Source organism: Bombus terrestris, chromosome 7, assembly GCF_910591885.1.
Source record: "Bombus terrestris chromosome 7, iyBomTerr1.2, whole genome shotgun sequence".
NCBI classification, from domain to species: Eukaryota; Metazoa; Arthropoda; class Insecta; order Hymenoptera; family Apidae; genus Bombus; species Bombus terrestris.
This window is the reverse complement of record NC_063275.1, coordinates 1,599,389-1,626,341: the sequence shown is the minus strand read 5'-3', so window position 1 is coordinate 1,626,341 and position 26,953 is coordinate 1,599,389. Positions and strand designations below refer to the sequence as shown.

The 26,953-nt window shown below is 29.6% G+C and overlaps 5 protein-coding genes and 1 long non-coding RNA gene across 14 annotated transcripts in view; 3 read left to right on the top strand and 3 right to left on the bottom strand.

Moving 5' to 3' along the window:
• Window positions 1-89: 89 nt before the first annotated feature.
• Window positions 90-10,622, bottom strand: LOC100643080 (adenylate kinase isoenzyme 1). Of its 5 annotated transcripts, none has more exons than XM_012309705.3 (5): window positions 10,499-10,622; window positions 6,184-6,465; window positions 3,075-3,200; window positions 1,289-1,474; window positions 90-568 (listed from the first exon to the last, which is right to left on the bottom strand). In XM_012309705.3, the coding sequence occupies exons 2-5, from the start codon at window positions 6,367-6,369 to the stop codon at window positions 497-499; spliced, it is 570 nt and encodes a 189-aa protein (XP_012165095.1). In that variant the 5' UTR covers window positions 6,370-6,465; window positions 10,499-10,622; the 3' UTR covers window positions 90-496. The 5 variants fall into 5 exon arrangements, with proteins under 5 accessions (XP_012165095.1, XP_003396395.1, XP_012165091.1 ...); XM_003396347.3 differs by having other exon boundaries at window positions 10,216-10,618; XM_012309701.3 differs by lacking the exon at window positions 10,499-10,622 and adding an exon at window positions 10,216-10,492 and having other exon boundaries at window positions 6,184-6,480.
• A 728-nt stretch (window positions 10,623-11,350) lies between these two features.
• On the top strand, window positions 11,351-14,747 carry LOC100649377 (T-complex protein 1 subunit eta). Its single transcript, XM_012309708.3, has 6 exons — window positions 11,351-11,508; window positions 12,105-12,365; window positions 12,597-12,926; window positions 13,009-13,481; window positions 13,552-13,821; window positions 13,892-14,747. The coding sequence occupies exons 1-6, from the start codon at window positions 11,506-11,508 to the stop codon at window positions 14,181-14,183; spliced, it is 1,629 nt and encodes a 542-aa protein (XP_012165098.1). The 5' UTR covers window positions 11,351-11,505; the 3' UTR covers window positions 14,184-14,747.
• Window positions 14,748-14,904: 157 nt separating this feature from the next.
• LOC100650811 (thiamin pyrophosphokinase 1) lies at window positions 14,905-23,649 on the top strand. 2 transcript variants are annotated; one of them, XM_048407295.1, is made up of 7 exons: window positions 14,905-15,797; window positions 15,874-15,975; window positions 19,283-19,453; window positions 19,582-19,844; window positions 19,916-20,020; window positions 20,098-20,260; window positions 20,342-23,649. In XM_048407295.1, exons 1-7 carry the CDS (start codon window positions 15,317-15,319, stop codon window positions 20,500-20,502), a joined length of 1,446 nt encoding a protein of 481 aa, XP_048263252.1. In that variant the 5' UTR covers window positions 14,905-15,316; the 3' UTR covers window positions 20,503-23,649. The 2 variants fall into 2 exon arrangements, with proteins under 2 accessions (XP_048263252.1, XP_012165087.1); XM_012309697.3 differs by lacking the exons at window positions 14,905-15,797; window positions 15,874-15,975 and adding an exon at window positions 19,009-19,135.
• On the bottom strand, window positions 17,320-19,370 carry LOC100652236 (mitochondrial protein C2orf69 homolog). 4 transcript variants are annotated; one of them, XM_012309691.3, is made up of 6 exons: window positions 19,237-19,370; window positions 18,432-18,566; window positions 18,210-18,334; window positions 17,988-18,138; window positions 17,674-17,917; window positions 17,320-17,583 (listed from the first exon to the last, which is right to left on the bottom strand). In XM_012309691.3, exons 1-6 carry the CDS (start codon window positions 19,252-19,254, stop codon window positions 17,381-17,383), a joined length of 876 nt encoding a protein of 291 aa, XP_012165081.2. In that variant the 5' UTR covers window positions 19,255-19,370; the 3' UTR covers window positions 17,320-17,380. The 4 variants fall into 4 exon arrangements, with proteins under 4 accessions (XP_012165081.2, XP_012165082.2, XP_012165084.2 ...); XM_012309692.3 differs by lacking the exon at window positions 19,237-19,370 and adding an exon at window positions 19,089-19,107; XM_012309694.3 differs by lacking the exon at window positions 19,237-19,370 and adding an exon at window positions 18,738-18,874.
• LOC100646782 (V-type proton ATPase 116 kDa subunit a 1) overlaps window positions 23,514-26,953 on the top strand; it is a 53,548-nt gene continuing 50,108 nt past the window's right edge. The window contains exon 1 of the mRNA XM_012309685.3: window positions 23,514-23,648. The gene's annotated coding sequence lies outside the window, so the exon portion shown is untranslated. The remainder of the gene's footprint in view (window positions 23,649-26,953) is intronic.
• On the bottom strand, window positions 25,196-26,537 carry LOC125385406. The gene is made up of 2 exons (XR_007224634.1): window positions 25,661-26,537; window positions 25,196-25,510 (listed from the first exon to the last, which is right to left on the bottom strand). It is a non-coding gene; the product is annotated as an uncharacterized LOC125385406 (long non-coding RNA).

Genomic DNA, 26,953 nt, shown 5'->3' with positions numbered 1-26,953 from the left:
CTAGACTTTATGAAAATAATGAATTCGATTGAAAGGACATCGACGTTCAACTAAAGGAAGGAAATGTTCTTTGGAGAATGGGCTTTCCATGATCGTGAAATAGACTAATTTATTATTATTATTATTATTATTATTATTATTCGAAACAATCGATAAAATTACGAGCGATATTATAACAATCAAACGATGAGGTATTTTCTACGAAATATCGTGAATTATTTCGTTAACAGTTCTATTTTAACTCGTTATAGAATATATCGTCAACAAGAACAGGTACTCTTTGGTATCTAATACACGTATTCGACTGTTACTGTACGCCAAACTATCAAAACGTTGAATAAATCTTTCATAGACTTGTACAAATCAAATATGTGTATAAATATAAATGGATAAGAAACGTAAAATATATTTTATATTTTGATCGTAGACTTCCAAAAAATTATATCGAATGATTTTGACGGCTTTATAGAAGGATCTCTATGAGAAACTTCAGGATCTATTTCAACAAAGCATCTAACGCTTTGGAAACTTCGGCGAATATGTCATCCACACTGCCTTCAGCATTGATCTACATGAAACATTGAAGAAGGTTCCATTATTGCGTCTATTCGTTATCAGCATTTGTTTATATTGAGTTGTTGGAAAAATTCGTAGCATTTTTAACAGTCGATCTATTCTATTCTCTACATTTAATCTATTCTGCGTGTCATATATACCCGATGAGATTTCCGGAAGAATTACTTATTATACACAAGCGTATACCTTTGCGGAACACTGCTTGAACACAGTTATTACGTCTAATTGGACAGCAAATACGTCGATTAAAGATAAAAAGTTGGTATTGATCGAGAAAAAATACGTCGTTTGCCAACAACAACAAGAAAAAAAAAAAAGAAAGAAAGATTTATAAAGAAGAACAAGAGAATCTCTCGAAGAATTAAACGATCACGAAACTACTCGATAAATCCCTCGATGAAACTCGTCGAAGTGACGCATATCGTGTCATTCGTTTTCCATAATGATCCAATACTTTCAAATTTTATAAATATTGATATTGGGTAAAAGACGATAGACACTAAAATTATCATAATTTAACGTAATCGGTTACGGAAGTATGTAGGAGAAAATTATTTGTGAAAATGCAAAACAGCGCGAATTCTGATGTCATGAAAGCTTACTATACATATACAATATGTACATATGTTCTTTCAAACTCCTTTTCACTACAAACTTTCCAAATAACCCAATATTTTGAAAAGAATTAGAAAATGATCGCACGAATACTCACTCTTAGAACTTTGTCTTTGTAATGGTTAACGATTTCTCCATTTTTTACGTTAAATATCTGAATCCTCTTTTTGATCGTTTCAAGATTATCGTCAGCTCTTTGCGATACTGCTGCGCGCCCTAGTAGTCTCTTCTCTAATGTTTCGTTCGAGACATCGAAGAAAATGATTAAATCGACAGGACACACCTAAATTCATGAAAACACTCGCGATTAGTCTTGTTCTCTCTGTCTGTCTGTCTGTCTCTCTCCCTTTTACGTTACCAATTCCCAACTTCCCTTCCATTTCATAGCGTATTTCATAACTTTTGGTCCATTACTTTATAACGCTTTAACACAGACAATATTACGTGTTTGCGTCAAATATACAGTGGACTCCCGTACAATACAAGTTCTTACAACGCGGATCCCTATAACGCGGCAAATACATATAACAAAGCAGGATAATAAATTCATTGAAAGGATCGAACCTGTATGAACGAGGCTGATTTAAAGTGAATATTTAATTCTAACAGAACGAAGACGTTGGAATATGACTTTGGACAATTCGGACAGTGACTAATAATCAAGATTGTACAAGTATTTTTCAATTTAAAAAAATGTTAAAAAGCATGATACATAAATTTATATAATTACATTTTTATTAAATTTCAACGAAATAAGAAATATTTTACAAACGTTAATAATATGTTTTGTTTTTAATCAACTTCGTATATATGCCATTTATTTTTTAAATTCCGTCCTATTTGATGGAACATAGAAGATAAAAGTTGGCGCAGCGATAATCATTTCAAACATGTTACTTGCTAAGTTATACGCGTTATCTACGAGAAAACTTCCCGTACAGCACGATTTCCTGTAACGCCAATTCATATAGCACGTAACGTATTAACCGCATTATACGAGAGTCTACTGTACACTGTAGGTGAATAAAAATACGTAAGTTCCATGGAAGTTTAGAAAAGTAAATAAATTTGTCTGCGTTATAACGTTAGCATGCGACATAGACTCGTTGGTGTTTCGAAACTTTGATAATCTTTCTATTGGGAATTGCTATTGTTTATTGCTATAATTAGACTATGAATATTTACATTTATAAGAAATTTATTAGAGATGTACAGAATGTACGTAGTATCTATTATAAAAATACAGGATGTCTCATCTTTTTCCATAAAACGATGCCGGTATATTGTACCAAGTATATCAAGTAAAAGAAAGAACAAATCATACAAATCACACAAGTATTATGGATAATTACTCATAAGTTCTTTCTTTGAAACTTTCTTTTAACTTTTTTGTAACTTTCTTTGAAACTTGAAACTTTTTTGTAACTTTCTTTGAAAGGATTTTCATATTTTTAGGTTATGCACATTTCCTATAAAATATTCTTCTTTTTCTACTTTTCATTATTTATTTATACGTATAACAACATGAAACTGTGCTCAATCACTCATTGGATAAATCCAAGAATTGTATCGTATGTGGCACTTTTTTCTTTTAAATTGATCATAAATGATAAACAACTGGAAATATTCACTAAAAATACGTTAAAAAAAGTCCATAAATCTGTGGAGTAAATTAAAAAGACACGGTTTTAAACCAAACCGTATGTATCGATGATCAATGTTTCCTCGTGAGACATCTTGCAGATATATACTATAAAACCATATACTTGAAACAGTATAAAACATTCGCTCATATAAACGTCAACGATTCTTTCTTATAAACATGCATAGTCTAGTTATACGTAATATGTAATATTTTTAATCGTCGTCGTGTTAATGCTTACTTTCTTTTCGAAAAGGAGACCTTGTTCTAATTCACGGGGATATCCGTCAATAAGAAATCCAGTGTTTGTAGCTTTTTCCTTCTTAGCCTTTTCCATCCGTTCTCTTATCAGATCCAGTACGATATCCTAGTAAAAAAAGAATAATATTTTTATACTTTTACGTCATGTAATCGTACTATGTATATTTTAATTACAGCGTTCTCGTTTGTCTATTTTTTATTATTTGTTTTATTTTTATTTTTTAATAGGTTATGGATTACGAAAGTAGCTTAGGAAAAAGACCAAATACAAAAAAGATCGCTGAAACTTTTATTAGCTATCATTTCTTAAAAAATAGACCCATTCGAATATAGTTAATAATCTTTTCTACGTTTTTTTCCATCGTTTTCGCTCATTATATACGTCAAACGTACTCGTCCGATGTTAAAAGATACGCCATGTTCGAACAAAGTATGAAATAATGTAAAGACAATTCTATGTTAGACGATCTTTTTAAAGATCTTTTAAATGATTTACACAAAGTGTATACATACTTGCGATAAATATTTTCTAACTCGTACACACTACTTGTACATTTCAGATCCGTTCAAAATGTTTTCAAAATGGGAAATGAAACACATGACATACGTGTGTGTGTGCTATGTATATGTACTATGTATTCCTGTCTATGTACCTATGTATACGATAGCTATTCGAAAAATTTGAAAAGAAGTGTTTCGTAATATTTTCCAGGCTTACGTTCGTTCTTTTCAAGAACGAAACAACCAAATAGAATATAGTAATATAGAATGCAGTGTTTTTTCCTATAATCAATAACTTGAAAGATAATCGCATGTAAAATCGACTTTACGCGCGTCATTGAAATAATGATTTTTATATTCGAAGGTTCAGGGGTATCCATCTTCCTTACCCAATCGACCTTAAATTTTGCACAGATTAGTGATTTTTATTAATGGAAACTGTTCCGGCAATCCGTGCGAAACGAACCGTGAAAAAAATATTTTTGCCTAAGAGTAAAAGAGTATATGTATGTACAAGCGTATAGTAGATTAGTGACGACCCTTAACCTAATCTCACTAGGCCTGCTTAAATGACCGGTTTCAAAATTTCATTAAAAACTGTACATTCATCGTTATTTCTTTCGTTTGTTCAACTTTATGTAAATTCTCGTATTAACAAAAATCGAGGAATTAATTAATCAGATAATATAAGAATTTACATAAAGTTAGATAAACAAAAAATTCGTTATTCGTTGCCAAAAGTATTGCTATTGTAGCTAACATTTTCTTGCGCGTACTTGTACCGTGTCTAACTTGAAACCTCAAACCAACTAGCACGTTCGTCTCGAATACATCTCGGACCGTCCCTGGTCAATGGTCGTGTAAAAATACTAACGCGTAAACAGCACAAACATGAGACGGACACGGAACGGATACCGTTGTGCGGAATTGGTTCTTTAATAAGCTTGTGATTCATCTTCGGATAACGAAGAAACCATCGCCAGATAATATACAGAGTGCGGCCAAATAACATGTACAAGCGAGCACGAGGTAATTCCTTATAAAAAAATAAGTACAGAATATGGAATAAAATTTTTTCATTTAAGGTCTAGTTTTAGAGAAAATCAAATTTAAAAACTTATCAAGTATACTTGAACATGGCTAATTACCAACTGGATATGAAAAAGTATGTACGAAATATAAAATAAAATATTTTCGTTCAAGGCTTTATTTTCAAGAAAATAAATTTCGAACATGTTTAGTTAGGAATCGATCTAGTACTTACACGCGTACGATGAATTTTCAAATTTATTTTTTCGGAAACAGAGCGTCTTGAGAAAAAATTCTGTTATACACTTTCCGTTTATTTTTACATGTAGAATGACCTTCTGTCGATTATACAGTTCTGTCTAGTCCGGAATTAGCTACATTCAAATATACTTGATAAATTTTCAAACTCGATTTTTTTGTAAACTAAGCCTTAAATGAAAAAATTTTATTCTATATCTTGTTCTTATTTTTTCATAAGGAATCGCCTCGTGCCCGCTTGTACGTATTATTCGGCCGCACCTTGTATATCTTGTCTATAACTTTATCGCTCTACGCTTGACGATTATTTTTGCAGAATTGTATTGCGTGGTTCGACATTTCTTAAAACTCATATAACGTACGATGACGTACGCGAATTTTAGTCATAGATACCAACTTCGACCGATAACAAAGTAAACAAAAATTCATAATTTTTTATGTATCGTTATATGTATCTGTAAGAAGAATGTTCGTATTTATTATGTATATACATATAAGTATAGTTTCTATTTAAGTAAAATAAAAACAAAAATAAAAATTACTCGAGTAATTATAACAATAATTGAATAAGTGAATAATAGATGATACATATATAATGTCGCTATTTGATTAAAGATCTATTATCGATAGATAGATAATGTAGAAACCGACAGAGTAAAATCTGGAAACAATCTGAAGATATTACATATGTATGTTACATATGTATATATATGCTTATAGCATTAATACATCGTTAAACAACGTCTGCATTATTTATATACTTCAATAACTCTTTGTCATTTATTTGGTATTAGGTAGCTTCGTAAGTGTTTTCCTAAAAAAAACTAGTCTCTTTTGACAATGAATTTCTTCATTTGAAATTTTTTCACCTAGCTTTTATTTTTTTAAAGCTTTTGAGATATTCAGTTTATTTATTATAAAAAAATGTTTTATCAAGATCAGAATATGAGTAAGATGAAATATATTTTTTATGAGTAATTAATATTTCCTATTTACTACTACTATTTACTATTATTCCCTATAATTAATTGCTCTATCTTTAACCAATGTATTTGATATCCAGCTACAAGCAGTATCTAGTATCGAGTAGAAGAATATTTAAATAACTCTATTTCCATTCCATTTTCTCTATTTCTCGATTTATGGAAGTAGTCAGTAATGTGGGTTCTAAACGAGTCGTACAACGCGTAGGATATAACAGAACAAATCAACTTACAAAAACAATACGAATACTTTTCAAGCAACATGCAAATTATGGAATAATCCGACATCGTGTTTAAACATTACGAAACATTATTTACCGTTGGGACAAATAAACCTTGGGACATGGTTTCCTGTAGCGAAGCTCCTCTGGGACTACCACTGGCAACTTCCTCTCGCAGTAGATCACCGCTGCTTATATGAAAAAATCCATATTTTGCAATTATTCGTTCGCACTGTGTTCCTTTTCCACATCCTGGGCCACCGATTATCCAGACGGTCTTCATTCTCTCAAATTTTCCCGATGCTTCTCGTACAGTGGATATAAATTCTTGTTCAAGATATAACTTGCAAATGTCCGCTACTGCCGTCTGTTTTTCGTCCTAGCAAGAATGTACCTTTTGCCCATTAATTCAATTCCATCAGATTTTAAACATTATGATGGCGATTTACTTGGTTAGTTTCCCTAAATGATCGATACGCGAATGTTCCACGGATGATTTCACGTTGCACCAATGTGAAATATTTCACAGATGAATTAGTACACGTACATATGTATTCAATAAAGTATTTGCTACCAAAAGAATTCGCATGTCATTGTATACGAAGATCACGAAAAAGGATCACACGACAAGCTCGTTTTTCTTGAATTTCCGATTTTAATATCGCTTCACGACGAATTTGACTATGACAACACGATCGTGAAAGTGAAAACAAGCCCAAAGGTGTAACGAAATGTTGGCAAGGTTATAATACATATAAAAAGGGATGGGATAAGTCAAGCCGGAGTGGATACACTGATAAAAGAAGGAAAGCAAGCGAAGTAGAAACGTAGAAGAAAACGATCCAGATACAGTGAAGGGTGTACATTATAAATTCATTAGAACAATGGGAAGAAAGAAAGGAAAGAATAGCACAGATAAGATATGAAAACACAGAAAGATGAAACGTGATAGCTGAAAGAAGATGTGACCTGTGCGGGAACAGATGCGCTGAGACATCTAGTACCAGATTGTAGAAAAACAGAGGGAGAAATTAGCATAGAGGACGACGCGGAAAGTAGAGGAGGCGAAAAAAGGAAAGGTGAGAATAAAAGAATTTAGAATTCAGAATTTTAAGCGGAAAAGGTTAAAGATTCGCGAACCATGCAATATCATGTGAATTACGATTACACTACTAGCCATTTCAAACGCTGATAACAACCTTTTTAACCTGTTAACTGCGAACTTTAGTATCAAAAATATCTTACGGGGTGAGCAGATAAAATCAAGCAATGACGAGTATACACGTCAAGCGCAGTCAATTGGTTAAATACCTGGTTATCAGGAGATTAACAAAGATATCGTATTCTAATTTTATCCAAGGTTTAGAAGCACGGTTCATATCTCTTTCTTACATCTCTTATTTATACTTATTACAATATATTTATATCTATTACGGCATTGATAGACTGCTTATAAGCAAGGTGTTTGCGTTTTTATGGATTATTATTATGAATTAGTATCCTTGCGATTAGCGAAAATCGTAAAAAGACTAAGAATGGAAAAAATTGTTACACTGCGTTTTACTGATCCATACAACAGACTGCGTCGATTCAATCTTTTTATATTCGCAATATTTTCCAAAAGACAAAGCTAATCTTTAACTTTTTGAATAACATTTAGCAATTACCCAAGACATACAAGTGCTTTTGGCAAGTATTAATATTATCTTTTATTATGATAGAAATATGATTAATACATATATATATTTCATAACCGCTTTAATTAGAACCATCGATATGCATATATACAGCATATTTAACTACAAGCATTACGACTCGATCCAATAGATCTGATAGATCTACTGTTAAAAGTAAATAATAATTTTCAGGCGCAAGTGATTCGATTAGAAACTTACTTTTTCTAGAAAATTTAATGTAATTAATTTATACTAATACACTGATACCTATTGTATGCTTTCACTTAAGATAATAAAGCTGACTTTAAAATCTTTGAAACATTTCGAAATCTTTAAAAAAGACTCGCACAGTATCCAATGTTACTGGACATTAATTCATTCTGCCATGAGAAATTCTTTTCCACGTTCAACTTCGTTACGTTCGACATTCTGCGTATACATGTACACAAGTACGTATACTAAACAATGGGTTGTAAAAAATGATTTCATCGATTATATTAAAACGTTCTGAGAGGAAATATACTATTGCATTCTGCACGAAACAAATGACATTCAAAGAGTTAAGAGGACATTGGTAAATAAATGAGTAAGATCTAAAAAAACACCTAAATAATATATATATATTTATTTATTTATTGTACCTTGTTATTTCGATTTCCTTGATCAATATATCTACTTTGCTTCTAATATTCTCTCTAACCGTGTATACTTCCCTTGAACTTTAAGGTAATTTTCATACCTGAATGTTTCATGATAGTAGGAGTGAACGTTATGCATTAGCTTCAGCCCAATGACCACATAAATTAACGTTCGTATACGTGATTGTGTTAAAAATACTTGCTAGCGCTAGATTAAACTCATTCCCAGTCTCGAGTGCACATTACGTACGAAAGTACACATTTTTTTCTTTTTTCATCCACATTACGTTGAATTATGAATTTTTACATTGCGTTAAAGTAGTAAGGAATGTCATTCGTAAAAATACGAATAAATATACAAGATATTTTTAAACAATTTAATATTTTTTATCAATTTTAATACTTTTTCGTTTTTTTAATACTCGAGACAATATTACTTTTTTTTATAATTTATTTTAATAAATCTAGATGCATGTTCAGTAATTTATATAATTTTGAAAACACTTGAGAGAAATACAGTATTTATTTGTACAGCTGACTTTGTTTATCAGATTGCCTGTTATTCCATCTCGAAATGATGATAGCGCTCGAACGGTAAACATGATAAGTATTTCATATTTGCTCGTAATAAGGAGATTGAAACGAGATTGGCACGTCCTCTGTGAAAGTAAGCTAGCCAAAAATTGTAAAAATTCTACAATTTCTATTATTAAGAAATAAATCAAATTGCCATACTATTATCGTTCGCGCTACATGTATCAAACTTCTCTATAGTATATACTTTCAGGTAGCTTTTTTCTTACGCTTCCTAACGCAAAAAATGCTCAAAACAGACAAAATTTGTTTTACATAACGATATGAAACTAAAGTTTCGTCAATTTCATTGCTGTTTGTATCTATAACTTCATTCTTCGTTAAAATAAAACACAGATAATTTATTTATAACAGCTAGAATACAGCTTATTTATGTACTAGATACGATTATGTATTAAATTACGTATTACCTACCTACCGCACTCAAGTATAAATACGAGGACAAACGAAATATTTATTCATCTTAAAGAAAGAGTACATATATATATATGAGAGCAAATATGAAATTTGTAATAACTTAAAATTTTTAACTGATAGTGTACTTAAACGCACTGTTATATAAATTAACTCGATATTCATTGTGATAGCCACTTATTATTATCATTTTATTGTAACGCGTATTAAATAATTGAAATGATAACGGTAATGAAAGCAAAACGAAACAGTAAAAATGGCGCGACTACAGAGCTATAAAAGCGCCATGCAGTATTTTAACAAGACAGAAAGAAACTACCGAAATAAATACAGCGACAACACATGTAACTGCTTACTTACTACTCAAGATCCATCAGATTCAAGATTTCACTATTAACTACTCAAAGTTAAGAGAATACCTAAATAAAGCTTGCCCGTTAAAATTTTAAACATATCGATTTTTTATTGGCTCGTCGTCGTCAGGTGGGAGTGATTTTAAGCATGTGCAGTGATGTAACGTCAGCATCTTACATTCAAGATGAATACAGTACAAGTATTGTGTTACACAGTTCATGTAACTCACATCCTTGACACCTTGAATTTCCTACCATCCTTAATATTAGTACACGTAAATATCAATTTAAAAATGAGTAAAATTATTTTAGGGACGACAAGCGTGAAAAACTACAGCACACACACAATCATATATATAATGTAAAAATCACATTTAGAAGGATAAGCATATGGAATTATATTCGGGAGATGCGATACAAATTCTTTAAGTTTTAAATATTTATTTGCTTTTACCTCGACAATAAAATTATCTTGTTCTGAAACGTACACGAATATACGATTTCGTTGAATTACACTTAAAGTTAATAGTATCGCGCAACACAAGATATACACTTTTTAGAATTTTATCGTTAATTGCCGTCAGAATTGTCAGAAACTTGCGCGCCTCGCTTAAAAGCTCTAACACGACTAGATTAATTTCAGCGCTTACACTGGTCACTCAGGGCGCAGATTATGTAGGTGGTTGTATTGGCATTAGATGTACATATATATATAAAAGCATCCGGTCGAAACTTACAAAGCGAATGGTTACAATGCTTAAAAATAAATATGTGGTAAATGTTGGACCCCAGTTTCTATTCGTGTAATCGGACCACGAATTACACCCACGCCCTCCCAACCCCAACACTCCCCTTCGTACTGTTGACTAGTATCAGACTGTCAGCTGCTGACTCCAAATCCTGCGGTTTTCGTCTTTTGGATGAACGAGCGAAATTTTCTCTTTGTTTAAATCAACGCCATCTGTCGCTTGTTTTAAAAAAGCTTACTAAAAGCTAAACTGGTGGAATGGTAATATTTATTATTTTATATACATTACTGTTAGGTAAAATAAAAGGCATACATGATATAACATTAAAAGATTAAAGCAAGACTAAAAGCATTACATAAATGTTATTTATTTTAATCATAGTTATTGTAAAAAAAAATTACGCTTCCAAAGTAGCATGAAATTTTTGCTATTAAAACGTTAATACAAGAATACGTATATACGTATTACGCTGTACTCGAAAACAATAATTTTGTACAAATTTCGTTTAAACGATTTCGAATATTCGACCTTTTGTGATGAAGGTTATATAGTAAAATATTAAAAACTAACAAAAGTAAAAAGCCGAATTATCATCTACTTTTTTCATTACTTTATTATATTTTCTATCCATTATTAAATCATAAAATGTTACATAGTTAGGAATACAGTTAAAGTAATTGCATCAATATATACGTATTAAAATGTACACATGTACATACTCCAACTCATGTAATATATTTATTTTATATTTATGTAATTATCTATTTCAAAAATTATAATTTAAATTATCTCAAACATTAACAGGTTTAAATTCGAGATTTTTATTGGTCAGCCACTTTTTATGAAGCTACTTCCGTTAAGTGTGAACGATACCTAACGCTTGTATCCTACTAGAATCATCTCGAATACTATTTACAGGTTATTGAAGTAACTTTGCTCAAGCACAGTGACTGAAATTTTAAGAAACTGAAAAGTTATAACGTGGGTTTATAAAAATGGTAAGCTGAATAAATTTTTTATTTAGATTAAAGAAAACATAAAACTTTTACTAAAAAATATGAATTTAGATTTATATTACGAATTTTGTTATAAACCGCTATATGTCGAAAATTAATATTATTTTATGCCAGCAAATTACTGTTCTTTCTAATAATAATGGGGAAATCTATACAAATGAGTTATTAAGCCTAGAAAACTAGTAAAGCGAAATTACAGAAAAATGAGTATTGCATTATAGCTCTAACCTTATATGGAGATTAATTTCGGCTTACTCCCACAATGTGCATGTGGAAACAATCTAATTAATAGATGGTGGTATTTCTAAAGTTCCAATAAAAACTGATCAGTTTTATTTACTATAGATATTTAACGTGATAACAAAAGAAAAAAATATTGTTTCTTAATTCATTTGTCTTGCTGAAATCTGACAGACATCATTAGCTTTTGCAACCATAGTGTCATAAAAGCACATGTACATGTATTAAATATAAAATATTAAAAATGGGAAGATACATGAGAGTACATAATTATTGTTATTATAATAATCATTAACAATGAATATCTAATTCATTCATATATGTGTATTTTTTTGTAGCAACCTCAAATAATTTTACTTAAAGAAGGCACAGATGCATCACAAGGAAAACAACAGCTAATATCAAATATAAATGCATGCCAAATAGTAGTAGATGCTGTCAGAACTACTTTAGGTCCTCGAGGGATGGATAAACTTATTGTTGATCAAAATGGAAAAGCAACTATTTCCAACGATGGTGCAACCATTTTAAAACTACTGGAAATTGTTCATCCTGCAGCAAAGACCCTAGTTGATATTGCAAAGTCTCAAGATGCAGAGGTAAATAATATGTCATAAATATAAACTCTGTAAAAACTTAAAACGTGATGTAATCAAAATATAACATTACTAGTTAATATACAGAGAACAGTATGTTAAGAACTTATAGACTGGTAACGTCTTGAAGATATGTAGTTATCTCAATAGTGTTCAAACATTTTATTAAATTATATCCTATATTAAACTCGTAATTGTTTTATATATGCTTCAATTTTATCATTTATATTATAGGTAGGTGATGGTACTACGAGTGTAGTTTTATTAGCAGGAGAATTCTTGAAACAAATGAAACCGTTTATTGAAGAAGGAGTACATCCACGTATAATGATTAAAGCTCTTCGTCTTGCACTTCAAGTAGCAATTGAAAAAATAAATGCAGTAAGTGTAAAGATAGATAAGTCTGACCAAACAAAACTAGTGGAACTTTTAGAAGAGTGTGCAGCTACATCTATGAGTTCAAAATTAATTCATCAGCAAAAAGAGTTTTTCAGTCGTATGGTTGTAAAAGCTGTCATGATGCTTGATGAGATGTTACCTCTCAATATGATTGGTATTAAAAAGGTAAATTTATTTGAAAGCTAATTTACACAATATTGTGAAAAATGCTAAGTTACATTTGTTTATTATTACACATATTATATAGGTTTCTGGTGGAGCATTGGAAGATTCAGAATTGATTAAAGGTGTAGCTTTTAAGAAAACATTCTCTTATGCTGGATTTGAAATGCAACCTAAGAAATATCAAGATTGTAAAATCGCTCTATTAAATATAGAATTAGAACTTAAAGCAGAAAGAGACAATGCTGAAATACGTGTGGATAATGTTATGGAATATCAAAAAATAGTTGATGCTGAATGGCAAATTTTATATGACAAGCTTGACAAGATTCACAAGAGTGGAGCACAAGTAGTATTATCGAAATTACCAATCGGTGATGTCGCTACGCAATATTTCGCAGATCGGGACATGTTCTGCGCAGGTAGAGTTCCTGAAGAGGATTTAAAAAGGACAATGAAAGCATGTGGTGGAAGTATTCTGACAACTGTACATGGCATCAAAGAATCAGATCTTGGTAGATGTGAAATGTTTGAAGAAAGACAAATTGGAGGAGAAAGGTATTTTAAATGCAACAAATAATCGGACGTTAATAATTAATGATTATTATATCAAAATAATTATTTTTAGATTTAATTTCTTCTATGAAGGATCACGTGCTAAAACGTGTACATTTATACTTCGCGGAGGAGCAGAACAATTTTTAGAAGAAACGGAAAGATCTTTGCATGATGCTATCATGGTTGTTAGACGTTTGTTTAAAACAAATGCCTATGTAGCTGGTGGTGGAGCTATTGAGATGGAACTGTCGAAAACGTTACGAGATTATTCCCGTGTAATAGCAGGAAAAGAACAACTTTTAATTGGAGCAATAGCTCGTGCACTTGAGGTTATTCCAAGGTACGTTCAACTTTTATTTTATCATCTATAATTTTAATTTTTTAGAAAATAATAATTATATTAATTTCAGACAACTATGTGATAACGCTGGTTTTGATGCAACAAATATTTTGAACAAATTGCGACAGAAACAACATAAAGGCATGCATACGTATGGTGTTGATATCAACACCGAAGACATTGGTGATAATATGTTAGCTTATGTGTGGGAACCTGCTGTAGTAAAAATTAATGCCTTAACAGCTGCAACTGAAGCAGCATGTCTTATTTTATCTGTTGATGAAACTATAAAAAACCCCAAAAGTAGTCAGGATAATGGACCACATGCTCCAATGGGTCGTGGCATGGGAAGACCAATGTAATAATAAATCGCTTTATTAACTTAAAGAAAAAACATGTGCTAATGTATTGCAACAATTCGCTTATATCATTACAAATTATTCAACACAATTTTTACATACTTCTTTTCTATATTATAATATAAAATAAAATAAATTTCAACGTCTTGTTTCGGAAATAGTTAAATATTTTATCGCAAAAATATTTTATCACAATCAGGATAATATAGTAACATAATATTATGTTTATCATGTTTTACATATATACGTACAACCCACGTACAACCCGTAATACCCACTTTTCATTTATAAAATTGTAACTTATTGATTTAATTGCGAAATTTAATATTAAAAGGAAAAATTCTTTGTACGCTTCGCAAAAAATTAAAAGGACATGAAAATATCGTCATTACATTATTGACCTTATAAATGTTAACATCAACGGTAACGGTAACTACTGCTTATTTGTTATTAAATTTCGCCATCATCGTATCACGAAATTCGTAAGGTCTCGATTTAGTTTTAATGTAATATTTTACATTTGCTTACTATTTTTAATAAAAAGCATTTCCTGTTTCACAAGTTTAAGAGTGTTGAGATAAAAATATAATATTATTTTGTTCATTATCCTTACCTTACATTATCCTTAAAATACCTGTATTCTTAACTTAAATATTTAAATATTTTCACTGTAAACTTATTCTAGGGATAAAAATTTTCACTAAAAATTTTTATGAAAAGCATCACTGTTACTATAGTAGCAATTAAAATGATAATTATGTTAATATCAAAGTTTGTGTTTAATTACGAATCTTCCGAAGCGAAATTCGAACTGTTATTTCGATAATTGGAGTTGTTGATGACTTGTAGATTTGTAGACAACTTCATTTGTGTAACCAGTTTATGACAGATTAATTTTGACTGTGTTCGAGTTCGAAGGAAATAGAATGAGTTACATGCTGTTTGTAAATAAAGCCTGGTGTAAATGATGTGATCGTTAATTATGAAAAACACATATTTTATATGAATTTGTTATGAGATATATGAAACATATACTTGAAAAAAGAAACTACCCGATTAATATGAACAAAATTTTGATTTAACAAAAAAGTATTGCTTATAACTTTTTGTTCAATTAGTATAGGGAAACGGTAAATATGAAAACGATAAATGTGAAAATCGAAAGATTTTGGAAACGTCGATTTTTGCGAAAAAAGTTGAAGTATACGTTAATTTGTGTATTCATAATTTCTATTATTTTCATTGTTCGTCAGTTAGTTTACTTTAAAAAACTTAATCAAGCAACCGTAGGAAAATACATTAGTGGATCTGTACGAAAAACTAATTATATAGATGGTAAAATGAATTCAAGATGGAATGAACCATTGCATTCAAAATTACTTCGTGATAAGAAAGGTCGAACTGTATCGTTACGTGGAACGCGTGATCAAGATATTTCAAAATACTTGCCAAATGTACAGGAGAAATTTGTTTGTTTTACCTCAAAAGAGGAGATAGACTTTTTTAAAATTAATGATAACTACTGTGATTGTCCTTTGGATGGTAGTGATGAGCCTGGTACCAATGCGTGTAATAATGGTGTCTTTAATTGTGAACATTCATCCTTGCAATTTATAGGTATACTTAATAATTTAAATTTTATTATATAATATTTATTTTTCTATTAATGACATTATGATTATTTTTGAACAAGTCCCAATAAAAATACCATCTTATAAAGTTAATGATGGATATTGTGATTGTTGCGATGGATCTGATGAATGGGCTGAAGTTAAATTATCACACTTAAATAATGGTAACTATTTTTATTAAGGAAACTATATAAATTTAATTATTTAACAACAATTTGTTTCAGAATCTGGAAGTATAATTTACTATCGTACAAAATGTCCAAATAGATGCTAGGAAAATTCAAATTAATATCATAGAATATTTATTTTGTATGGATTATTATCTAAATTAATGTCTCTATATTATAGATAAAGTTTTACAGTGTATCAAAGTTATTTTCTAAAATTTTTTTGTAAAGTTTATATATTATTTGTAATATTATATAATATTAAAGGTATGTTACTTAAGTTATTGAAAAGATATATCAAAATTTAGTAAAAATTCTGTTTAAATGATGCATTAATAATATGTTACAAAATTTGTCATAAAATATATTTTATGTTCATATTAAGTTATCATATGAAAATAATATTTTGGCATTAACGTATGATGCTACATATATTATCAATATTTATTTTTATATTTATTATACATGCATAAATGTTGAATTGAAGAGCTAAATGCGATTTATAAAAAGAATTTGAATATAAATTATAATTAAAATTTTATATCATCTTGTTACAATTATGGATTTCCTTATTCATTTGCTATATGAACATACAATTTGTTAATTATACAGGGTGATACTAGGTGGGTGATACAACCGGGCTGGTGATGATTCTATATGAAAAAATAAGCTGAAAATATAGAATAAAACTTTTTCATGCGATGCTTTCTTTCCGAGAAAATTGGATTTACTCGAATATATTTAAACTTGACTAAGTACCGACTAGATATGAGCAAATCAGCAGGAGGTTATTCTGCACATGAAAATAAGTTAAAAATAATGTAAAATTAAATTTTTCAATTTAAAACCTTATTTTCAAGAAAATAAAGTTTAAACATGTTTGGTTAAGAACCTGGTCTTGTACAAGCGCAAAATACATTTTCAAATCTATTTTCTCTGAGACAAAGCTCTCTGCAAAAAGATTTGTTTTATATTTACGACTTATTTTCATATGCAGTTTAGCCTCTTGTCGATTATTTATTCCTCTTCAGTCTGGTACTAGCCAAGTTTAAGCATACTTGTCAAATCTTCAAACTTGATTTTCTCAAAAAGGGAGCGTCATATGAAAAAAATTTATTCTACATTTTCGACTTTTCTTTTCACGTAGAGTCATCTTCTATCTGGTTGCACATTCCTCCAGCCTCTCCCTTACATGGTAATACAAAATTGATATTTTATACTTAATTCAAATAATTCTATCATATGCTCTACCATAAAAAAAATTTTTATGGAATGTGATAATGTACTTAAGAAGTTCATATATGTTCATATCACCTAATTAATGAAATAAAACATCAGAAATCATTATAGGCACTTTCCATTTAATGTTATCACTATAAATAACGTTACTGTATACATAATATTACTGTGTATAATTCTGAATAGCTTTAAGAACATTGAAATGATTTTGTAAACTTCTTGTCTTATCTGCGAAATGTAAAGTTCGTTTTATAGGAATTCCTAAATTTCGTAAAATATTACAAAATTGACTTTCTTCTTCACCAATCCATGGACGATCAGAATCTTGAACTTGATATGGCGTAACATGAACATGGACATCTATCCCTACAGTAATATATATCAACGTTTAAAGAAAGTTAACAAAGCATTTAATAAATATATTGTAAAGGCTTCAAGCTCAATAAATAGTATTACTTAATTTTGCAAAAGATTCTAATATGGATTTCTCCACAATCCATGTATCCTTAGAGCCTGCATGTGCACCATCCAACCACCACATGCTTTCAATGAGACGTATAAAGTTATTAATTTCAATATCAGGATCTAATTTAGTTTGGTAATAATGAAACTCATGGAGTAATTGATTTAAAACAATACAACCTTTGCTAAAGCCAACTAATGTTAGTTTTGCTTTCTCAATATTCAAGTGAGTGAGTTCCTAAACATCAAATACATTTGTATCAATTAAAAATTATAAGTTTACAGTTCATAATTTATAGTATATATACCTTGTCTGTATTATATATATTAATTCTATTTACAGAAGATTTAAGCAATTCTTGTAAATGTTTTAAAGCATTATGCGTTGGACAAAATACTGGTATACCATATTCTTTTGATGGTACAAAGTTATCAAAATAACTTAACGTTTCTAATACCCTAAAACAATATTGCAGCTAATAATAATAAAAATCAAATATATCATTTTTAACATAGCTTATAAATATCACCTAGATGGTCGAATTAAAAACACATGTTTTGTAGGAAAGTTAATAGTAAGTATTTTGGCTGTATTTTCTAAACTCCATTCTATATATGTTTTGCTATCTGCATATTTCATATTTTCTTGAGTGTCCTATAATAAAAATGTGTTTATATAAATGTTTATACACTGTACTATATTATTGTTTAATAAAGCTATTTAATTTAGTTATGCAAAGCATTTTATGTACCTGAATATCACCTCCAAAATATAAAAGAACATCCTGACTTGATGGTAATATCGGACGTGAATAAATTATATCATCACATCGACCGGTAATTCCGGGAACATTTTTCCAAATCCAAATTTTAGATGACATAATGTTCTGAGATGATTTTATACAATAAGGTTAGAATAAAAGTATAATAAATTACATTATTATATTCATCCAATTTGTGAATATAACAAATTACATTATGATATTCTCCCAATTTGTGAATATAACAAATTACATTATCGCAAAATTATTTTATAATTCCTTCACAATTATACATACTTGTTTAATGCTAATGTCTACTACATACTAATACGAATATTAGTGCTAAAGAACGGCGGATTTATTTAATGGCTGCAATATTGTAGTTTTACTTGAATTTATATTTTTAACAATTTAGTACTTCAATGTAGCTGTTCCTGTTGAATAAAATTTTTGTTGCACATACGTAAGACGTGGAATATGATCAAATTTACTTAAGGATTCTATAAATTTTTGTAATGCCAAAACATATGATCTTTGTGTTGCAATAACAAAACGATATGCATTTAAATTTTTATATAAAATGGAGTTAATATAATTATTTTGAGTATAAAACATATGTACACAAATTATGTACAATTTTAAAAGTACCATTTTGAATTTGAGTTTCGTCGCGAATAAAGTCCAACAATTATTACGTAAGATATAACAAAAATAGAGAACGTCGATTCCAAATTTTATTACGTTCACAGTAAATCTTAAATATTTTAATATTATTTAAATAATCAAAATTATTTGCCTTTAAATTGTATGACATAATCCAAATCCATACGTATCTTTTTCAGTTCTAAAAAGACATAAATCAAAGCTAGTCATGCACTGTGATTCAAACTTTACAACGGTGTGGGATCCTCTTCAAATATTTAATTATCATACACACTATAAGTACGCTGTTGTTATACTGAACAGTCCACTTTATTGGAAAGATAATACTTTACTTCAAATTTGGAAAAGAGGTATGTTTCCTGTTCTTAAAACTAGTTGAATAACAAATAAAGAAGATTATTTATTAAGATAAGAGGAGATTACATATATTTGGCAATCTTTGTTAAAAATAATTCATGCAAAAGTGTATGTTATTCAGCTCAGGTTAATGTTACTGTTGATGGTGGAACGTACAGATGGCTACACTATTTAGAAGAACAAGGTATTGATTTATTAAATGGAAATAATACTGAATATGTACCAAATTTAATTACTGGTGATATGGATAGTTGCTCTCCTTTAATTCTTGAAAAACTAAAAAGTATGGGCTCAATGATTATTAAAACACCTGATCAAGATCATACAGACTATACGAAAGCTTTGCTTCAATTGGGACAATATGCTAAAAAAGAAGATATAAAGGTAATGTAGAATATTTTATCTTGATTTTTTGAGTGAATTATACCCAATAATGAGACGATTACTGTTTGCAGTTAAATGGAATATACGTGTTTGCAGACACTTCAGGGAGATTTGATCATATCATGGGAAATATTAACACACTTTATAGAAGCGATAAGATTATTGAACATGTACAAGTAATTATTACTTATTTAATTGTAACTTATATTTATTTTAAGATATTTTCATTTATTAAATTTTATGTATTTTTTAGGTGATTCAAATTGCAAGCAATTCATTGACATGGGTTTTAAGACCGGGTCTTCATAGTATAATCATTCCTAAAATTTTGGTAGAAAACAATAGCTGGTGTGGACTGTTACCAGTTGGTGCACCTGTTAACTGTATAATAACAACTGGTTTGAAATGGAATTTAAGTATGTATTGACCAATTTAATGAAAGCGATATGTTTGAATTGGTTCAGTATTATAGAAAAAAAATGTGTTTCATCTCGTAGACAATGCAACATTACAATTTGGGGGTCTTGTGAGTTCTTCAAATACATATGACAATTGCTCTGAAGTAACTATAAATACAGATTCACCAGTGATATGGACTATGGGTATAGAACCACTTCAAAAGACTACAAGTAATTATGAAATATCACAAAGTACTTGATAACATCCTGTGTTAATTATTTTTCAATATTTTCTGTACATTTGAAAATATGTGTTATAGAATTAATAATATTTATAATACTATAATATCATAATATGTACTTGAATATTTTCTAAAGTTGTTGTATATTCTATTCCAATTGATCAATTTCTTTATAATAGGCAGATTTCTCTGAATTTAAATTACAAAAATATTAAAGTATATATTTTTTTATTTGTTCAGCATAATTTATATTTATAAGCTTATAAGGTTTATGGAAAGTTGGATATTTTTTATATAAAGTTATAAAGGTTCAAGAATAATATTCAAAAATTTTGAAACTTTAGATCTTACTAAAAACGTTTTATTTTTTTATTATACGATTATAAAAATATGTTATGCTTGTTGTTTAAATAACACGTAAAAGAAATGTATATACTAGATATATATATATATTAGACTCTTTGTTAATAACTCAAGTGATACATTTGTTCTTTTCAATCATAATAATATATGATTGAAAAGTAGAAAATTTATAAGATAAAAAGTAAACTTTTTAAGTTTATAATTTAATGCTGGTACTTATTACCATGACAAAATTTGCAAAGGTAATTTATAATTTTAATAATTTTTATCTTAATATGTTATTGATATTAAACAGGTAAATATGTTTGATCATTTTTTAATTTATATGTACTTAATAAAAGCTAAAATTTCATTAAAATAATACACTAGAACTCTTTGGTATATTATTTAATTATCTAATAATAATCGGTATAAGTAATAGTGTACATATAAAAAAAGATGAAAATTCAAATTTACTACAATAGTTCCTCTTTCATTTGAAAATTCTATTTAAAAGCTGAATTTTTATATGACATAAAATAGAATTGTACTTAAGAAAATTATTTGTATAACTGTTATAAAAGATTATTTCAAAGCATTGAATAATTTGTAGTAATCTTCAACCCAGGTAAATTTTCGAAAAAGACAAAGAGAAGGAAAGTTTATATATAAAACCAAATTCCATTGACTACAAACTATGAAATCCAAAACTAGTATTTTCTATACTCCCTTAAGTTATTAGTAACAGTAAACTATATTTTTGGTTTAATACATAATGAAAATATATATTGATAATAATAAAATTGACATATTCTTTAAATGTTTCCTATATTTAATCTTAGTCTTTTCTTTCGAATTTATATAATAATTAGGAATATACATATGTATATAATTTGTATATAATATGTATATTGTATATGATCTATGGTAATTAGACATTTGAGCGATGATTAGTTAGTCAAAATAATATTAAGAAGTACCAATCAATTGAGTGTTTCTTAATTAAATCAAGCATATTAATAACTGCTACTATTTATGAATAGTCGTATGAAATAGATTTTTTAATTATGGATTTATGCACTCTTAATAACGATAATAATGTGGTGTAAAAAGAAAAATTGAAAAATTAATGTTATAAAGGTCGGAAAATTATTAACTGTTTGTGTATATGTATGTATGCACATGAACAAAAATGATAATTAGTTGTCTTTATTTTGTTTAAAAAATGAAAAATTATACTATTGCACATATTAAGATGTAATTAAGTAAATAACGTCAATTCAAAATATGTATTTACTTATATTTATTGTATATAACACACCAATTATAGACTATGGATTTCGTAATTAAAAAATATCAATACATAAGAATCTCGAATTTTATCATTATCATTTTATAATTTTTAATCCTATACAAATTGGATAGAAAAGACACTTAATACGTATGACGTTTTGCATGTATCTAAACTGTCTATGATTTGAAAAAACGACGTGATTGGAATATTTTAAATATGGATAAGTATTTAATCACTGGAATAGTTAAAAAATTCAACTATGGCATGATTATTTTCCAGATACTTATATTCACAACCTTATGTGTATATTATATAATATCCTGTATATTACAGTTGATAGTCCAGTTTCATAGTTCTGTATAAAATTGTACATACGTATTTACTTTGGAAGAAAACAGTCTTTATATACAGTTAATTAATCACAAGAGCAATCGTAGGAGCCCTTCATTTCTGATATATAATCTCCTTATAAAAGTCTTGTTTCTTATTTCAAATTGTTGAGCTCGATATTTACGATTTATTTGAGCATCATATGTATTTAATTTGAAACTCGTTACTTCAACTGATTTGCTCAATGAAATCCTCAATGAAGTCCTTGACCGAGTCAATGGTTTCCGCAGAATCAATCAATTTGTCCTTTTAGTAGTGTCACCGTTCTTCCGTTGCACTCATAACGCGTTGCATTTAATAGAAGGATGTACCACTACCAGTTTTAACAATAAGCTAGACGAAAACATGGTAACGATATAGAATTCCCTTCAAATTTTACATCTTCCATTTTTTTGTTTATCGAAAACCATCACAAATAATTTACTTTTCAGATATTTCAATTTAATGACACGTAATACATACTAAGAGCTGTAGTTAAAGAGTAACGAACAATTTTGCTTATTATTATCAACTTTACTGTAAATCTTTACACTGGGTATGTGTCTGTTTGCACGCGCATACGTGACAAATCTTTATACATATAAAACTGTCTAGAATTCGTCTATCATACTCAAAGATAGCTGATAGTAACATGTATACTAGCAGTCATAGTTTATAATCTTCATTATTATTTAAAGTTATAATAATATAATAAAATTATATTACAACTGTCAATATAATAATAATAATAATATAAAAATGAGTTGTATAATTTGATTGTATCTACATACTTACATTGTAAAATCAGACACGCACGTGCAGACGTTATTAGTCGAAGCGGGGGAAGCAAACCACTAAAATACGTACTTACGTGTGCACACAACACACATACATGTCACAACGATCAGCTGTAGCGATGTTTACATTTGTTGGCATCCTCGACGACGGTGTACCGCGTGGTGGGGTCGCGGCCACTGGCCAGTTTCTTGCGGTCTTTCGAACGGTTGGTATCGTTTTCGTCGTAGTTTTCTTAATCTAATTACTAATCATCGCTGTTAATCGTTCGCGTGTTTACGGTGAAAGTTTCACAAGGATATAAAGTGTGGCGTGGTGGATGTGTCAAATGTGTTATCATTGGTCTAATAATCGAAAGAAATCGGTAAGTTGTTGAGATCGTTTTTGAGATATCTGAAAATATTTGACGTAAAGTTCATCGTGTAACTAATTGTAAGTATATATATACATTTATTTCAAATGGTTCATTGATATTACATATTATACCATGCGTACTACACCATTACTGATTGAAATACGAAATATTATAAAGACGAGCAGCAAGGGTTCGTTAGTATACATATACATACATATATGCACATGCTCGAGTGTATTCTATCGTTCGAATTATCGAATATACATATTGTGTGTTACGTAGTCGTAGTACTAGTGCAGTCGGTTTTTCGTTACGCGATATCGCGTGGCAGTGCTGCTGCTGTGCTGTTTCGCGGTTTTCGAAACACAAGATATGTGCATCGTACTCTTTACCGTTATCTCATCGCGTGCATTTTCGCATGGCTAACAATAATCGGCAATAACTCTTTGAAAGTACTTAATCTTCACGGATACCACTATGTGAGCGTTGTTTAATTAGACCTTGGTGATCTTCTATCCTAGGCTACGCGCATATTCTCCATCGATGGTAACTTTTCAATTAGCTTTCGGTCAAGGTGAACCGCGCTGCAAACAATTGTGTCGCTTCGATTCTTCCGTGACGTTTTGCGTGCTTTAACAAGAGTAGTGCCGTTTGGCCCGAGTACTGTGCCTTGCTACCAAAATGGTGTCAGACACCGAGTGTAAATAACCTTATGAACGTAAGAATAGACGTACGAGACGAATTGGGTTTATATATCTGTTGCGCCGAAGCCGAAGAAAGCGTTTTTGTGTGTATTAGACTCAGGGGAATAGTTGGTACGCGTTTTGGCAACCGTTCTTACTAGATTTCGCACAGATGTATCGAAAGAAATTTCTGACACAGTTACCTAGATTTTCGAAACGCCAATAATTAATTCATAATAGGTCGTAACGAAAATAATTCTGTTTTAAACATACGTTTGTTATTTAATTTTGAATTGTTATTTAAATTGTAAATTTGAATTTTTGCTGAATTACGAATGATTAAGTACTTTGTGGAAATTTTAGAAACTTTTAAATCTATTAGTGTGTTAACGTACTAACGCTTTAAAGAAATATTTATATATTCATTTTATACGAATAATTAATATGCGTTGCGCAAGGTATCAGAGACGTAAATACGGATTCATAAATTTCAATCTTTTAAGTTATTTTAAACGCAGGAGATAATTTTAACAAATCATTATCAAGAATTTGAACGTTACTGCGTCGCGTAGGCTTATGTTGGATATTTACGTTAAGAGATTATTAACATTCTCAGCTTTTTGAAAAATCATATCAATAAGAATGTGTTTTATATAACGTTCAAGTAAATTAAATTTTAATGTATGCGTTATATTATATGTAGGCATGGAAACGATTAATATATTATTTAAAATCATTCAGAAATTTCCATTATTTAGTACATTTTTAAGATATGACGTTATTTATACTAAATTTTGTACTTGTAGGTATATGTATATATTTAGGAAATATAATCAAAATGAGCGTGAATTAAAAAATATTAGATAATATAAATAGTTTTTTAATATTAATATTTAATTAATTATTCATAGATATCACTGAGTAGAAATAATATTATCAGAATATGATCTGCTACAATCAAATAACTCCATTACTTTCATATTATTTTAATAACTTCATTACTTAAAATATAATTCTTAAATAAACGAAATATGCTTCAGAATCAAATTCTAGGGCTGAAAGTGCATACACAGTTAAATAGTGATAAAAGTAAAATATTAGAGAAGTTCATATAGCGTGATTAAGAAGTTTTAACTCTTGTCGATGCCGATATAGACGATACAGTTAACCATGAACTGTAGTATATTTCTAAAATGAAACAAGAGTGAACAAAGGGCTAAAACATAGTTTATACCTAAACACTCTTATTTTATAGTTATACAGTACATATACATTACATATATATATAAAAGTTACGAGATACTTGGTAAAAGATTAATATACAACATGAATACTAACCTCGTTTCATATAGAAATTAAATGAAATCGAATAAAACATACAATGTTTTTAGGATATATATATATAAATGAAATAAACTACACAGTTTTCTTTGTTCTTTTTTCTCTACTCTCGCCGTCGCATCGCTCTCTTCACACAGCTCTCTATTCGACTAATCTGTTCACATTTCGTACCCGCTCATGCTCGTAACTTATAACACATAGTGTCATCTTCTTCATGGCAACCTCTAATAACAAAATTCTCTAGGAGTATACTAAAATGATATTTTTCCAACAAGTCTCATAACAATGCTAATGAAATTTCACAATGTTTCGTCTAACGTACACGTAATATGTAAATTTGTAAAGGGTATCCTACAAGTGTCGGAATATTTTCACGAGGTTATGTACATGATATGTATATGCATGAGAATATTCTATTGCAGGTGTTGAAATACTTTTTGAGCCACTGTGTATTACTATCGAAGAGTCACGCGAGATGTTTCGTCGTGTGTAACCATTCGCGACAACGAACGAGAACATTGTACGACATGCAAATGAATTGCAGACGGTGTTTGCGTGTAGTTGAAGTACGAAATCTATGCGTGCAAAGTTAGAACGATCGTACGAGTATTTGCGCGCGCACACGTTCGCGGCCAGCTGTGTGAGAACAAAACTTGGCGCCGTTGTCTTGCATCAGCGATGCTAAAGTAATAAGGCGGTCGTGAATGTCAACATCGTCTAGACAGGCGGTAGAATCTTTTGGCAGGTGGAAAGAGCGGAAAATCTAGGAGCGTCTGACTGCAGACGTTTTTACTAGTCGTATTCCCTTCTTCTCCCTCCTTCCTTTTTTAATTAGACATAGAGTCCGCTGTTAATTCACCACTGTCTGCGTCGCGTTGCGTCGCAGAAAACACTGAGATATAAATAAAGCGGATAATATCGATTTTTCCAGGCATAGGGGAATAAAACTGAAGGGTGACCATCGCAGGAATTGCAATCGATACCATTATCGTGTCAATCATCTGTTCGGACGTTTTTACCTGTTAATAATCGCATAAGATTTTCACGCGAATTACATTTTCTGAACACTTACCATAGGAAACTGTCATAAATCATAAACATATTGTATAAGTATAGTATAAGTATCCCAACAGCTGCTCATTTTTGGCAATATGTAACTTAATTACGGAATTAAAAATTATGTATTGATAAATATGTAATGATTACGCTCTGTATTATTATTATTTTACTATTATGCCATGATGAAATTAGTTTTAAGTAAGTAATGGATATGTAATGACATTTGCGAGA